Genomic DNA, 16,780 nt, shown 5'->3' on the forward strand with positions numbered 1-16,780 from the left:
TCCGACACTCGACTGATCTGCCCAGTTTATTTGACAGGTAATTACTTAAGGTGTCAGCTTCAAGATCAGGAGCAAATCTAGTGGCAAACACACTCACCAGTCTGGTCTTGACCACTTTAATATTACTCCCATCACCAGTTCCAACTATTCCGATCTGTTTTCTCTCCTTTCTCACTGGTACACGAGTGTAGGGTTTAGACTGTGTATGCCCCGCAACAGCATTCGCGTTGTTCTGCTTCTGTTTTATACGTCGACCATCTTTCACAACCGTGCTCCATTTAGGGGACTGTGGTTGGGTTTGTGGAGGCAAGTTCAGTTCCGCGATTTCCGATGGAGTATCCGATAGGGTGCCTAGAGCCAGGGAGGTCACAGATCGTCCTTCTCCCCCCCGGCCCGGACCGATAGTGTGGTCAAGCGGTTCGTAAGGCCTCTCCAATTGTGCAACGCGCTGATCCACAGCCGCCGTAACCGCTCTTAGATCCTCACATACGCTTATTTGGGTTGCCATGATGTTTTTCATATCAGACACTTCCTTGTTTAGCTGGTCAATCCTACCAAGGAGTGCTGATACATCAATACTATTGAAGGTAACAGGTGGAAGCTCATCCAGATAATACGATACAAATCTTGGGATATCTTCCCCACACTCGTTAAGGACCTTTAGGCACGCTTTGACGTTATTAACATCCTTCTGAGGACCCTTGTGCGAAACACATCGTTGAGACGTTTTCGGACAGACTTCAAAGAGTAGCTTCTTTGACTCCTCAATCCACTCCGACGGAAAATTAGTTGAAGCCAACATTACGATTTCATCCTGGCTCAGTGTCCTCATTTTAGTAACAACAAAGTTTAAAAATTCGTCTTCCACTATCAGTTTGCCTTCTACTGTTTTAAAAATCTCGGGCTTTGTACGAGCGCAAACTTTTTTGCCACCAGCCTCACGCGAGTGAGCTGCATGCGCCATCTTGGTCATATAATAAAAAAAATATATGAAGAGTTCAGATGCAAAAGCCTCTAAATGCCATTTGAAATTTTCATCTTTAATGATGATTTTTATCAAACTTGTATATTTAACTTCAGTGATTTCACTTAAATGGCAATGATAATTACCTATTAATTGTTATTTAAGTGAAATTACTGAACTTAAATATACAAGTTTGATAATCATCATTGAAGATGAAAATTTCAAATGGCATTTAGAGGCTTTTGCATCTGAACTCTTCATATATATATATATATATATATATATATATATATATAAATAATTATTTGGGTAAAAGTCGTGTATTCCAGCCTTTAGTTGATTCTAAACTGCACTCTCATGTTCATTTTTTGTATTTTGTATTTTTTTATTTTTTTTTAGGAAGAGACGTGGAGCCTTCAACTCCAAACAGCTTCTTTACCTTGAAAAATACAGACCCAAGATGCGTCTGCGGTTCAAGGATGCCAACGGTCACAACTGCTGTATCCAGTAGTGTGTCATTCTGTCAGTCATGCAAAACAACAGTGGGAATTTCAACCAGGGTAGAGGGGAGCAAAAGCTGTGGGTTATAATTGTGGTGATTGTGTGTTTTTTTTTTTTTTTTCTTTTTTTTTTTAATCAAATGAATCATGGCTAATCTATCACAGAGATGTAATGAATGAACGCTGATCTATGGATTCACCAGCAGTATCAATGCGAAGGGTCAAAGCACACAGATCAGCCCGTAAACCTGGTTGGTTAACCAGCGTTAACAGAAACGGGCAAGAATACACACAAGTTCCCCTGATTTCCCAAATTTACAATCATGGGATGACTTTTTATTTTTTGTTATTTCAGAACGAGTACTTTGAACCATGATGGGAAGATTTACAATTGTAAAATGCTGTCATTGTTGATTTTTATTAAGACTTATTTTGTTGGGCATGTTTTTTTTTTGTTTTTTGTTTTTTTAGCATTTCCACAGACAATAGCCAATTTTGTTACAGAAACAACCTAAGTAGGCATATGATATTTTTTCACAAAACAAAATTAAGAAGTTCTTTTCCAATGCAGCAATTGCCCCCTTGAAATCACTTTTAATTTAGGGTTAGCCTTGGTTTTAAATATGTCATCTGTATTTATTCACAATAATTAGTGTCTTGTCAGGAGTGTGGGTGGGGTTAGGACACTTCTTTCTTTCATGGAGCCATGTTATTTTCTCTTGTTTTTTTAATCTGTGGGGAGTGCAATATTCTGTCCAGCTTAGAAAAGCCCTCACCCTTAGGACCGTCCTACATCCAAATTCAAATACAGGAGGACACTTGGCTTGTCTTAGGTACTCACTTTCTATAGCTGCTCTTCGCTGGCTGGTCAGTAAAAAGCTTTACCGTTGACCTTGTTGTGACGCACAGATAATGTGTACTGTTCAGCCCTCAGACACTGAAGGAAGTGAGAGGCGGGAGACTGGTCAGCTCTGAGTTTATTTTATTTTTAATCATTGTGCCCATTTTGGAAACAGCCCCTCTTCATCTTGGTTTTAAGACAAATAAATGAATTGAAATTGATTCTGGCCTATTTTCATTGTGTGTTCCTTCCTGTATTATGTTAGCTATTTACTCTTCTGGGTGGATGAGTCACTACATGATGACTGATTTTTACAGCCACAACCAAGATAACGTCTGAATTATGGTGGAAGATAATGTGAAAAGTAATTGGTTGAAAATGGCGTCCTGTCACCTGCAACTGAAAGAAATAACAATCTTGTGATTTCTATTCTATATTCAAACAGCAAATGACCCAGAATGTTGGACTTTGAATAGTCAAACCAAATGTGACTCATTTGACTCCATGAGGCTTTTCCACACATTTCTGTCCTGAAAGTTCCTGGCTGATCAGTGACTCGTGTACTGAAAGGAAACGGCTCCCCTATGTGACATTTCTTATGTGATGAGTGATAGTGCAGATGGAAGATGACTAAACTCTTGAAATATTTAAGTCAGTCACATGGTAGAAATCCACAGGAAGTTGGGAAATGACCTGACCTATTTACTTCCATCTCTACACCTGCTGACATAATCCACTGGAGTCTGTAATATAAAGAGTCAGAGATGTGTGACTAATTGTTTATCATTTTTAAGTCCATTTCTAATGCATATGCTTCTTAAAGGGATTGTTCACCAGAAAATTAAATTGAAATTGTCATAATTTGCTTGTCTTGACCTCCATAATATGGAGGTGGGAAATGCTATGGAAGTCAATGGGACCAGAAGCTGTTAGATTATTTAGTGTTTAGCAAATCATATTTTGTGTTTAGCAGAAGAAAGACATAACGTTACAGGTTTGGAACAACTTGAGGGTGAGTAAATGATGACGGAATTTTCACCTTGGTTGAACTATCGCTTTTAATGATTGTAGTACAAAGATGGAAGTCAGATTTTCCCTTTGGATTTTCCAGATTGAACAAGTCTGGGCTGGTTTGTCTTTATCTGCAGTGCCATCTGCTGGATCGGCTCGTGTGATGGGATCATGGTTGGGGATTAGACCAGTTCGTTGTGTCGTCTGCCAACTTTTTTTTTTTTACTATTGTTAATATTTAATAATACTATTCAGAGAATAACATCAAATGGACCACATAATTTAACTCTATGATCTTAAGATATAAAATCTACTACCTTACATGTATGCAAGACTAAACTGAAAGCACTGAGCTCTGCGAATTTACGTAATTTTATAACATAAGATGAAATGGGTTCGCAAATTCGATAATTATTTCTTGCGTTAATAAATTTGGATAGGGTATTAAACGTTTTTTTTTTAATGCCACAACATATTGTATGAATGTTTTTTTTGTTTGTTTTTTTTAAAGAGCAACTGTTTTCCTTTGTTGTTATGACAATGATGTAACTTTATGACAATGATGTAACAATGATGCACGTAAGTGCACATTACTCCAACATAAAGGTAACAATTTATGTTAAATTAAAATAGCCCTACATGCCACTAAACAGCGCTATTACAATTAGTCAACCAGCTAAATAAAATCATAATTTGTATTAAATTACTCCAACTGTAGTATAGCTTCGTTGATTTTAAATGGGAGTTTGCAGTTTTGTCGAGTCAGAGCCTAAGCCTATGGTCAGAGAGCCCGTCTGGTCGAGTCTAGGCTGGTGTCGCTAGGCGTTATTTTTTTAGGTGGGCGTGGCTGCATTAACTGCCTGGACTCTCATTGGTTCAGCTCGCGTCCAGTGACGTATCGCGACCGTTGAGATGGTTCTGGCAACACCGAAGTGAGCAAGCGCTAAATTCAAAATTTTCAAGCAGCTGAGGAGCGCGTGGCGTGTAGAGAAAGCGGAGAGACTTTTACTCCCTCATCAGACAAATAAAGAAGAAAAACATAAAGGATTGTGCTTTAATTTAAACTTGTTGTAGCATATATTAGGATGGACCCATTCACTGAGGTGAGTGTCTTTTGTGACAGCTAATATTTGATCGTTAGATGATTAGGGAGGCTGTTGATAAATAGCTCGCCTCTATTAACTCAACGTTACCTGCATCAACTGCATTTACCTTTATTTAGCAATAAAGTTCTCTCTTTTGTCGTTACTTATTATTTGATTAACCAGGTAAATTACGTATTCGCTTATAATTTCTTGTTTGGCTGTTTTGTTTACGTGTTGTGTAAAGCTAAGTTAATCATGCTTGTCTACTTGCTTGGTCATAATCTAGCATATAATAAACATTACCTTTACGTTACTTGCTTGTAAGCTTGCACTACAATATATATATTCAAAAACTGTTGGTAAAAATGTTCTTGACTTTTGTCAGACTTGCCTCTGCATTTTAACTTACTTCTTTAATGTCTGACTCTAAATCACTTAACATCCTAATGTTATACGTCTTGGTTTGCCTAATTTTGTTTTGTCTATATTTTCTTCTAAGCTGATGTGAACTGACTGTAAATGTGATGCCTATTGTTTATTTTAAAACTTTTTCGTAAAAAATACTAAGCGGGCTGTATGACATTTGCATTTAATATCTGTCTGCACTTAAATATCATGAATTCGAATATACAATGTTTTTGAATAAGGAACAAACAGATTAGCTGTCAGGGCTGTGGCCATAACTTGCGGTTGGTTGAATACAGGAAGCCTGGTTTGACCAATAGGATTCATCTGCTGGTCACATGACAAAATTCCATGGACATGAAATCCTCACTAACTGAAATTTCCACTCATTCCCTGGGAGACGGCCAACAAACAGCCACACTCCAGGAATGTGTTTGGTCTTGCTCAGTAACTGGGCTGTTAATCATGTGTGTTTGAGATGTTCTGCTAGAATGAGCTGCTAGTTTGTTCACACGTAGAAGATGAGCAGTGCAGATAAATGGGGCTGTGCATGAAAAAGGGATTTGAAACTTTAGACACTTTGTCTAAAGTTATTTTTAGTAAGTTTTAACCTTTAACTCTTGAGCTGTTCTTAGCATGCACACTTTCATTTTGTGTGTTAAGAGGTCTATAAGCACTGTCATACGGGTTATTGTAATATTGTGAATGCATGTCATTTTGCTCCCTCAGAAACTGTTAGAGCGCACACGTGCTCGTAGAGAGAATTTGCAGAGGAAGATGGCTGACAGACCAACGGCGGCCAACCGTCCAATGGCAAAAAGGACAAGGGATCCTCTTGCAGATACTAACGGTGTCATAAGTGAGCCGGCCATTGAAAAAGGTTCAGTTTTGTTGAACTTTTTTTGTTGCATGCTGTAGATGCGCATCAGGTGTTAGAGATGCACAGATGCCTGTAGATGTACATCAGATGTTTCATTTCTTGCGTTCAGTATTCTTAAAATATGTTTTTCTTCATTTTCTGGACAGCACTTCCCTCCTCCAAGCCGTCGCCCTCAAAGCGTCGTTGTTCGGATGAAAATAAACTCCTTACTGGAGAAGAAAACAAGCATCCGATGGCCCTAAAATCGACAGCCTCTGAGCCAATGACGGACAAGAAGCCACCCCTGGCACCAAGCACTGTTCGTTCTGTGTCCGTAGAGCATAGGTCTGCTCGTTGTACACCAGAACCAGAGGTGCTGCCCACTCAACCTCTTCCAGACAGTGAAAAGATGGTGGTGTGCCCTCCACAGTCTCCAGCAAAAAGCTCAAATACTGCAATGAAGGACACTGCTTTAGATGGAGCCAGAGAGACTCAGAAAGATGTACCAATCAACATGAGATCTCGTCTACAGAGACTGGCTGAACAGAGGCACTACTGGGACTCGGAGGGTAGGCAATTCTCTCTGACTACCTGAATTTGCTATATTGAAGTAAAAGTGGTAGCCCAGTATATTGGTACAGAAGGATTGTTTTGTATTTGGCCTTAGGGATCACATCAGCCAATTGTTGGCTGATTTATCGCCAAGCCCGTTATTTGCAATTTTTAGTTCTCAGCGTTGGTTGGTGGTCAAAAGTTTTGTCTAATAATATTATTTTCATTTACTGTCGTCTGTCAGAAAATACACATTTATATCATTAAAACAAGTCTTTAAACATTTTATTCCACAAGTTCACACAAATTTCTGCAAATCCAGGGGATGGATCTTTTGGTTGCACTGTTTACATGTGTGTTTGTTTCGTTTTTAAAAATAACATAATTAACATAAATCTGTAAAATAATAACTACTTGATACTGTAAAGTTATTTTTCTCCCAAATTGACTCATTTTTGACATTATATTATGTAAAAAAATAAATAAATAAATAAATCTGCAGATATGCTTAATATCTTTAAATGGTGATAATTTATATTGTCAATCGGCTACCCTGCTCTCTCAAATATCTCCATCAGCCATCAAAAAACCTATAACAGTTGACTACTAGGTTAGCCATTAGAGGGATATTTCACTTTGAAATTAATTTTTGGTATGTTTTTGCTTACCTCAAGGGCACCCGAGATGTAGGTGTCTTTGTTTCCACACTAGTTTCAATTTAGATATTTAAGGTCAAACTGTTCTTGTCTGTTGTCATATAATGCAGGTCTATTGTCACCACCTCAAAGTCTCTTTATTTTTTAAACATGAAATTGTGCTTTCAGGGACCTCAGGAACAGTCCCAGAGAGCGCAGTCATGTCTCCTCTGAAATCTCAGAAAGTGGATCTCCCTCCTGCTACTCCAACAAGCTCTGAGTTACCCGTTGGAAGAAAGGGTAGGCTTGCGAACCTTGCCGCCACAATCGGCACCTGGGAAGATGACCTTGGACATCCGCCCATTCGCCGGGACAATGCACAAGCACAGCCTGGCACGTCCTGTGTGCGCCCACCAGTCAGTAAAGTGACGAGTAACAGTGAGCGACTTCAGTCTGCCCGGCCAGCTTCACACAAGTCTGTTGACCAGCAGGTCAGTCAATTAAACAACAGTTCATACATTATGACTTTTTTTGTTCATACAGTTTTGTTTGGCTTGTCAATTGTCTGAATGTTTCTTAGTGAGGGGGTAAAAATAATCTTAAGACCTAGCATTTCAGTATTTTATGTTGTTTTTACATGGGTAAAAACTTATAATGCTTATGGGAGATTTTTGTTCTTTTAGCCAACAGGTTATTCTCCAATCAAGTCAACCAGATTAGTTCCCCCTAGTCCTCAGAAGACCGAGTTGCCCCAAGCAGTTCCCTCTCCTGTTTCCAGCCCACTGAAGATTTACTCCTCCACCCAGCCCTCCAGTCCACTTAAATCTTTGACCGCATCTCCCTCTAGTCCCCATAGAGGTTATGTCTCTCAGAGCCCCCTGAAGAACCAGGGCCCATCTAAGTTGAATTCTGGAGGAACACTTAATTCAAGCCCTGCAAAACCAATTTTGACACCTATACCCTCTTCTTCTGCTGATGCTGCTGTGGTACCTCAGGGTCGTGAGAGGTTTACCAAGGACTCAACACCCTTAAAAGGCCCAGCTGGAACTCCTGGTCGGTAGAGTTTCTCTTCTGCTCGTTATTGTTGTTTAAACTGAAGTGCACGAATGTAGACTCATGTTTGCTTATGTTGACCTTTAGGTGGCGTCAAGTCATTTTTGGAGCGTTTTGGAGAAAGGTGCCAGGAGCGTAACCAGAACACTCCCTCCACATTAGGAAGTCAAGGCCGCACACCGGTGGTTACTCCCTCTGCCACCTCTAAGTCCAGGCTGCTCCAGGAGAGGCTGGGGGGCGCCCAGGCCACCTCCACCACGGCTGTCCTCACTCAGAAGCAGAAAATGGTATGTTTTAACCATTTTAAGTGCATCTTTGTTAATTTGCATTTGAAACATAAGCACTATATTTATTCATTTATTTATTTGTATTAATAGGAACGAGAGACAGAACTGGCTCAAATTCGTAATCGATTTCAAAAAGGCAACATGTTGAGGAGTAAAGAGGACCTCAATGAGGTCAAGAATGACCCTAAAAATGAGGTTTGCTTTCATGTTTGCTGCTGCTTTAAGATAGGACAGCATCACACAATCTGAGATTAGTCTATATTGTTGTATAATACATATTGTAAAAAAAACAAATCAGTTTTACCTAGTAATATCTTTTTTACTATCACAATTTCTATTTAATGTTTATTAATTTATTTATCTGTTTATTTTTACTAAGTAATTTTAACCTGTTCTTGCTATGAAAATATTCATATAGCTGACATGGCATAAAACAATCAATATTGCTCTTTTAATATTAGCGTTTATTTAATACAACAGGCTTTTAGCAGAGATTTAAATGGACACTTTTCATTTAAACTATTCATTTTTCCATAAACCACTGAGTTTCTGTACTTTATAAACCCAGTACTTTATTTTAAGCAATGGATAGAACTTAATGTTACCATTTCTTATCCTCAGGCAATTGAACTGCCTGTACAGAGTCAGACTTCTGTGCCTCTGTGTGATGATGAGCCTTCTTCACCTGTGCCTGAAGTATTCAACAGCCCTTCTAAATCTAGTGGAAAAGGTATTTTATTATTTAAGCCATAATACAATTTAATGCTTTATTCTTCTAAAGCATCAGTCCACTGTTCTGTTGACAATTGTTAGCCAAACTTTTCCTATGCTGTGTTTTCATCAGGTTTTGTTTGCTGTAACACTATAGTGGTCCTCATGTTGAAATATGAGTAGTTAATTCTGTCCTCTTTTAGACCTAGAGTGTGCAGCTCTTCCAAGCCCTAAGAAGAAGGTTGAACTCCTTGTAGAGATGCCTACAGTGAAAGAGCAAGAGGAAGTGAAAGGTGTGTCTATAAGATGGGTGTAGTGTAGGTTATGCTGTGTTTTCTTCATATTGACACATTATTTGCTTTAACCGTTAACTTTTGTTTTCGTCACTGTGACGAACCAGGCTAAGTAAATAATTGTTTGCTTTTTTACTTTATAATATTATTATTTCTATATTAAAATTGTTATTATAACGCATGTCTAAGTGATGTTCTTGTTCAGCACTTTGAAGATATTCAATATACAAATCTCCATATGTGTGCATCAGTGAGAAAGTATTACAACCAAACAGCTATTGCCAAGTAGATGTGTAATGCAAGAAGTTAAATGCACTTTATATGACGTTAAAAATAATCATGGTATCATATTTTCATGAAGTATTGTGTTTTTATATCTATTGTGAATTAATTCTAATTTAGAGTATATTTCTCTTACTTTAATTTTGATATTCACAAAAATAATTCTTGATTCTATTACCCCTGAAGTCATGGTGAATAAATATATTGATAATATATGATAAAATTGGATAGTGCTAATTCCCATGACATGTTTTTGATATTGGATGTTCTTGTGATTGCAGAAGAAGAGGGAATCCATGAGATTGAGATGAACGTGGATGGCTCTGTTAACTCTGAGGTGATAAATGATCTGTTTGATGGAATACTGGAGGAAAGTGAGGACCAAAGTGATGAAGATGCTCTGAATATCTCCTCCATGTCTCTCCTTGCTCCGCTTGCTGAGACCGTAGCAGCTGTGGTCAAGAGTCCAGAAAGAAAGCCTATGGTGAGTCCTGAGGATGTTATGTTTTAAGTTAAACAGTGACACCAAATAATCTGATAACTAGTAACTTTTCTTTTGGTCCAGACATCGACTCCTGCCAGCTCATTCATTGAAAAGAGTTCCACCCCTGACAATGTATCCAGACCCAGTAAGTTCCAAAGGACTCGCATGCTACGAGCTGGATCATCTGACAGCATTGATGTCATAGAGGAGCAGCAAAACCAGAACCTTCTCTACAGGTACGCATCTGCTCGTCTCTCTTCAAGCAGCATTCAAACTTATTTGTTCAGTATTCGTTGTGTAACCAGTTGTTTAATGAGTGGTTGTTTGATTTCAGCATTGATGCCTACAGATCCACAAGGGTCAAGACCGAGTCTGAGAGGCCTCATGTTAAACAGGTGATCGTGAGGAAAGAGGATGTTTCTCAGAGGATAGAGATGAATGGGATTCCCAGTCACATCAGCATCAAGCAAAAAATGAAGGTCAGTAAAGCGTTTTATTTTTTAAAAAACAATGTGTTGTTACGTATACCAAACATTTACAATACTGCATTTAGCAGATGCTTTTACCGAAATCAAGTAGAAGAACATAAGAGATTTGTCATAGAGCCAGCAATATTTGTAGTATATGCAATGATTGCTTTATTAGAAAAGTTATAGCAGAGAAGAGAACTGGAGATAAGGAAAAGGATTTGTGTATATATGGAAGAAAATTTCTTATACGTGCTGGAAGTTTGATCTGAGGGGAATTTATGATGCCATGTTGTGTTCTCAGATGATGACTAATGAGATGAACCTGCAGCAGACTGTGATCCATCAGGCTAGTCAGGCTCTTAACTGCTGCACAGATGAAGAACATGGGAAAGGATCTCAGGTGGAGGCTGAGGCTGAAAGATTGCTGCTTATTGCCAGTAAGTGATACTTTCCTTATTGCACTCCACGGGTGAATATCAGAATTATTTCTTAGACTTGTAGTAATTACTTTTGTTTTGCATCAGCCGAAAGGAGGGCTGCCCTCAAGGTTGAGATGGACAGACTAAAAGCAGAGGGTCCAATGGCCCAGAAGAAAAGCACAAGCAGTGCCCAGGATATGGGTATACCTGCTTCTAAAGGGTCCGTCTCACTGCTGGAGCTGCGACTCCCTCTAAAGGCTGACTTTATCTGTTCTTCAACCAACAAGCCTGGTAGGAGTATTTCGGTATAGCTACTTTTTGTTTTGCGTCTTCATCCCCAATCAGACTCTCACTCATGTCATCTTTTCGATGCAAGATTGTGGAAACCATTACTTCTTTGTGTTGATCCGTGCTGGAGCCGAAAACACAGTGGCAACTCCTCTTGCAAGCACTCGCACTGGTCTAAGTGGCGATGCTTTGACCTTCACCACCAAATTCACTTTGTAAGTGTCATTTCCTATAAAGCCACTCTTGACATCCCTGTCATCTCAGTGTAGTGTTTTTCATGTTACTTTCCACAATGTGCAGGTCTGATGTCTCTAATGACTTTGAGATTGATATTGAGGTCTACTGTTTTGTAAGTACATCTTTTTCATGTACGTTCAAGTGAAATGCATCTGTTTGAATACAAATGATCTTCCTTTATCAGAAATATTTAGTAGCTGTTTGTTTTTCTCTTAGGTTCAGAAACGGGAGCTGAACTCTGACAAGAGGAAAAAGCCCAAGTCAAAGGTAGATCTTAGTTGGTACTATATTACAGTGGCTCAGTATACATGGAAGTTTAGCTTGTAAAACTTTAACAACTTACTAAGTTTTAATGAACGCTACTCTAAAGAGCAGTGGTCAGCGTGTCCAGATTCTCCTGAAGCATTTCCATGACATGGAAGCATGCTTGTTGGTATGCTGTTTCAAAATTATCACTTGCTGGTGTGCAGGCAGTTGATTTGCGTTTTAATATCTAGTCTAGTCAGTCTAAACATTGCACGGTGAAGGGCATTTTTATTCATTTGTTAACGTATTCGTAAAAAGGACTTTTTGTCTCGGTTTCAATAGTACTTTATAGACATGTTTGTGTATAATTTGCTCTTATAAATATTGTTCACTGTATTTTACATTGAAATTAACTTCTCTTTCCAGGCTATCACACCAAAAAGGTTCCTCGCCATCTCTGTAAGTAGCCAATTCACTTAAATTTCAAGAAATACTATCTGCCAAAGGTTTGACTAGTAAAACTGATAACTCCAGGTAATGACTGAAAGAAAACTCAGCTTTGTCATAACAGAATAAATTGCATTTTTAAAATGTATTCAAACAGAAAAGTTATTTAAATTCTAATAATTTTCACAGTATTACTTTTTTACTTTCTTTAATCAAATGCAATATTTGTCACAAGAGACTTATTTTAAAAATATTAGAAAATCAAACCAACCTTAAATGGAACCAAAAGTTATCATTTTGTGTTACTATGCTAAATTTAGGTGTAAAAAAAAAACCATACCCATATATTTTGTATTGTTATATATATTAACAACTCCTCAATTAAATATTTATCATTGCATATTCTGCGTTATTGGATGTTTGACCCCAAAAAAGGCTGGATGATATATGTAGGCTATATATATAACACTGATATAAGGGATCACCTGGATTTATACCTACCTATATTGTATTTATATGAAGCGTTCACTGGCAAATTTACTTTATTTAGGTCTATATTGCTTTTATTTCCCCGTTGTCAAAATCAGGCAAACATAAATGTCAGGCAATGCGATTCCTGGCTGGATGTCAATATCTATGGATTACTGTATCTTTAGTAAGTTGTAAGGAACACTATATTGAGCCCAGCATTTAGTTTAAATTGATAAAATTGTTCGTTTTAGTCGCATTTTCGCAGTTTCCCCTATTAAATCCAGTCACGCAGCAGATCTTTTGCCACTCAGTCAGGCTGAGGGGGGTTGTTCCGGCGGGAAAGTGACGTCAATGCATTCCCTTTATAAAATCCTTCTCCCACAGCCAAATAAAAACAATATAAATGAACAATGAAGCCATAAATGTTTGTAAGTCTGCAGTTCCTCCTCTATCTGTAAACAATCATTTCACCATGTGAAAATAATACTTTTTTTTTTTTTTCTGTTTGCCTTCTCCATGTATTTATTATAGAAGAGCAACCTCCAAACACCTGGTGAGTATTAATTGGCATTTAAATGTAGTTCAATTCAACTAACTTTTTAATGGTTGTTGTTAAAATATTATTTTGTATGTTTATTTTCAGTTATGGCTAGCCCTGGTGGTCCAAATGCAGTGCGCACCAGTGGCTTTGTACTCGTTGGATCACACAAGCTAACTCTAGCCTCCATTGGGAAAAACAAATTTCCATTGGAGAAGGTACGTTCCTCCCTTTGCTTCCTTTTTGAAATCAACTCTTGCACAAATGAAATACTAACACCACCACCTGGCGAAACACTAGATCTAATGCTTGCTGGCATCAGAGAGAGAGAGGTTTAACCACAGCATGAGTGTTCACACCAGCCTAATACAGTTAACACTACTCTTGTTTTTCTTGCACAGTGCTGCCTTTTGCATTTGCCAGACTCTTTCACATGCAGTCATTTCTTTCTTTTAGATCAAATATGAAAGGAGTGAAAGAGAGCTGCTCAGTGACATGTTTCACAACAAGGTTGCTATATTTGCTCTGTGTTTAGTAACACGGGTTGTTATGTGTCTGAGAATTTATCTAACAAGGCTTGGTTTCTTTTTGGTAATACTCATTGTCACTTTAAGCTGCTTCTTTATAAACCTGTGTGCACATCAATGTCCTTTGTATTTGTGTGTGCTAGTTCTGTTTTCTTTATTCCTTCAGGCAAATGTGTCTTTCTCTCTCTTGCTTTAAATGATGCTTCTGTTGGATATGCTTATGTGCTCCAGTTCTTAGTCTCCTATCCACTGACATCCACAGTGTCCTATCTCACTACAGGTACCTTTCCTTTGTCCTTTGGAGGGGCACGTTTACCTGAAAATGCATTGTGAGGTTGGCACACGGATCGAGGAAAGGGGCTTCCTGGTGAGTCTTTATTCTGAAAGTATAAAGAATGATAAAACCGTTCTAATCCTTCCATTAAATATCCAGTCATTGCTGGATAAACTTGATCAGTAGGTCATCAGGATGTCCGAAAGTAATTGGCAATTGGGTTGGATCAAATCTTGAAAATGCGTTGTTGAAAAGAAAAATAATAATTTTGAAATCGGATTAGATCAAAAAATAAAATCTATCAGTTTGTGCTCAAAATGTTTTAGTAAGATTGGGATACCTTTGATCCAGAAAATCAGGATTTTCCTAATCCCAGCAGAAAGTGTCATTTAAAACTGCTCAAAAATATGTACACGCATTTATGAATATTTTTTGTTTTGGTTTAACTGTAAAAGTAATACATTAAAATAGGAGATGGAAGGAAATTGCATTCTCTTGTAAATCCATTGGAGACTTTGCATTCACTCTCAAAACCTTTTGAGTTCTGTGTGAATTAATAGTTTTGGGGTAGAACACAAACGCATTAAAATATATTGTTTTTATGTCATTTAATCCATGTAATTGAAAATGTTAGTTTTTGTTTTCCTTCTCCTTAAATAAAACACTTAAAGTGACCTCACATTGAGTCTTCTACTATAGGCTAGCAGTCTACATTGTGAAATATAACTCCATTTGGAGCACTAGTAATCCAGATATGGTAATCTGAAAGGTGTGTTTCTGGATGAGGGGGATCTAATCCTATTTTGGTATGGAAAGACTGGTGCTTAAGTGAGATGGATTACCTAATCTTGGACCGCAAAACAGTTCTTGTTAAACTGAGATGGCTTTGTGTGATTGCTAGTGAGGTTGTCTTTTATTTTCAGACCATGTTTGAGGATGTCAGTGGATTTGGAGCCTGGCACAGAAGGTGGTGTGTCCTTTCAGGATACTGCATCTCTTATTGGACCTACCCTGATGATGAAAAACGGAAGGTAGGTCTACTATAATGGTTTTGTTTTTTAGATGCTCTTTACATAGCATTAAAATGAACATGTTCTTCCTCTTGCAGAATCCAATTGGTCGTATTAACCTTGCCAACTGTACCAGTCGTAAAGTGGAGCCAGCAAACAGGGAGTTCTGTGCCCGCCCCAATACCTTTGAGCTCATCACTGTGAGACCTCAGAGGGAAGATGACAGAGAGACCCTGGTCAGCCAGTGCAAGGACACACTGTGTGTCACAAAGTAAGACCCAATTAACAAATGTGAGTTCATCTGCTTTGATGAAGATCAACTCTAAATCAAAACATGACTTTGTAATATGCAGGAACTGGCTGAGTGCTGACACTAAGGACGAGAGGAATCTGTGGATGCAGAAGCTCAACCAGATCTTGGTGGACCTGCGCATGTGGCAGCCAGATTCATGCTACAAACCCATGTGAGCCTGCTCTCATCTGACACCAAGGGCCAGACATCTCCTCGTCTGACTTTCACTTTGACTGCGTACTTGTCTGATTTGGAAGTGCAATATACCGTTACAGTTACAAAGCGTTTACAAATACATTGTACAAGTTCTTCATGATAAATTTGACAAAAGTCTAATGTATATGCGTAAAAAAATCAATAAAGCCATAAATGAAAAGACTTTTCAATATTAAAAAGCAACATGCTTTGCCTTACAAGGATTTTCAGGTATGTTTTAGATATTTGTATAAATTACAGTAGTATGGCTTTCTTAAATACTAATGAAAGTTGTTTTCTTTGTTAAACTCTTGATTTTATGTTTATTTAAATGTCTTTTGCATGACTGCTGTGTGCTGAGATGCCTGCTGTATTCAGATTTCATTTAAACCATAACCATACATTGAATGTCATTACTTTGTGGTGACGCTTTTGATTCCTATTCTAAGTTGAACTTCAGAAACCCATTATATTTTGTAAGCAAGGTAAACATGCTGTCAATGGGATGATTTTTGCTCGTCCGTCATGGGAACCAGAATTTTATTTTAATAACTAAAGGGTTTGGTTGGATTATGGCATTATAAAACTTTATAAGTACAGAGGACACTTGGATAACCAAAGGGAATATATATTTTTTGAGTGGTTCAAACACGGCAGACAATTCAAAACACAATTCGATATTTTCGTCATAACAGCTCTTCATCTAAGTTTTTGCAGTTACACCATGACGAGGGATATGAGCCTTCAAAAGAATACGCATACAGACTGCATTTGTCAGATATTTTCCTTTTTCATTGAAAAGGAAAATACCCCAAGACATTTTTTTTATCCATTGCTAGATCAGTATGTGAGCTAAAATATTTTTATCATGCACATCCCCTATTTTCTGAACTCTACTACGTATGTATATTTTTGTGTTTGCTTTACTTTTATAACTTTTTAAATTCTTATACCTTACTCTAGATTTATTAACTTGTGTCCAAACGAGTTTGTTGAATAAGTGATACTTACAAAAGCTTCTTTGTTTTGGCACCACATGTCTTAACCTTGTGATGCACAATACCAAAATGCAGCCACTATCACTGTAGTTAACCCCAAGGCACTTTAGTGTAATGGCTTAAATTGGCTGTTTTGTGTGTTCTGTATCTTAAACACTCCAAATGTGTATTCCATGTATCACACAGAGCTGCAGTTTAAATAAACAAGCTTTTGACAACGTACATGCCATCTGTTAATTCTGTTTCTTAGTCTTTTGGGGGTTTTTTATCACTATTTTTGAAGTAGAAAGAAATTTACATGCATGTGTTATACCTTTGCAAGTCAATCTTGATGCTGATGTTCCATCTTATGTTCAATATTATGAAGCTCATCTCTGTATTTTTTTATATTTAGTAATGTTTAGAA

General features: G+C 37.8%; 2 protein-coding genes across 7 annotated transcripts in view; both read left to right on the forward strand.

Moving 5' to 3' along the window:
- The window catches only part of ptp4a2b (protein tyrosine phosphatase 4A2b), a 35,445-nt gene extending 32,919 nt beyond the window's left edge, over positions 1–2,526 (forward strand). The window contains exon 7 of the mRNA XM_039680640.2: positions 1,364–2,526. Coding sequence (XP_039536574.1) covers positions 1,364–1,475 — 112 coding nt within the window. The 3' untranslated portion in view covers positions 1,476–2,526. The remainder of the gene's footprint in view (positions 1–1,363) is intronic.
- A 1,711-nt stretch (positions 2,527–4,237) lies between these two features.
- On the forward strand, positions 4,238–16,596 carry anln (anillin, actin binding protein). 6 transcript variants are annotated; one of them, XM_039680929.2, is made up of 26 exons: positions 4,238–4,419; positions 5,536–5,686; positions 5,833–6,234; positions 7,042–7,343; positions 7,536–7,905; positions 7,993–8,192; positions 8,283–8,387; positions 8,814–8,922; positions 9,107–9,196; positions 9,760–9,962; positions 10,044–10,198; positions 10,297–10,441; positions 10,734–10,869; positions 10,957–11,142; positions 11,228–11,354; positions 11,440–11,488; positions 11,593–11,643; positions 11,747–11,809; positions 12,049–12,081; positions 13,072–13,093; positions 13,184–13,296; positions 13,535–13,588; positions 13,886–13,972; positions 14,803–14,910; positions 14,988–15,160; positions 15,243–16,596. In XM_039680929.2, exons 1-26 carry the CDS (start codon positions 4,402–4,404, stop codon positions 15,355–15,357), a joined length of 3,567 nt encoding a protein of 1,188 aa, XP_039536863.2. In that variant the 5' UTR covers positions 4,238–4,401; the 3' UTR covers positions 15,358–16,596. The 6 variants fall into 6 exon arrangements, with proteins under 6 accessions (XP_039536863.2, XP_039536864.2, XP_039536865.2 ...); XM_039680930.2 differs by having other exon boundaries at positions 9,763–9,962; XM_039680933.2 differs by lacking the exon at positions 4,238–4,419 and adding an exon at positions 5,227–5,405.
- Positions 16,597–16,780: the final 184 nt, after the last annotated feature.

Source organism: Pimephales promelas, chromosome 18 (assembly GCF_988280905.1).
Source record: "Pimephales promelas chromosome 18, fPimPro1.hap1.1, whole genome shotgun sequence".
Taxonomy (NCBI): Eukaryota; Metazoa; Chordata; class Actinopteri; order Cypriniformes; family Leuciscidae; genus Pimephales; species Pimephales promelas.

Bases quoted from the DNA above. Each gene is read 5' to 3' on its own strand.
- anln (XM_039680929.2), top strand. The intron at 8,923-9,106 runs GTATTTTATTAT...GTCCTCTTTTAG, and splicing joins TTCTAAATCTAGTGGAAAAG to ACCTAGAGTGTGCAGCTCTT. The intron at 10,870-10,956 runs GTAAGTGATACT...GTTTTGCATCAG, and splicing joins AAGATTGCTGCTTATTGCCA to CCGAAAGGAGGGCTGCCCTC.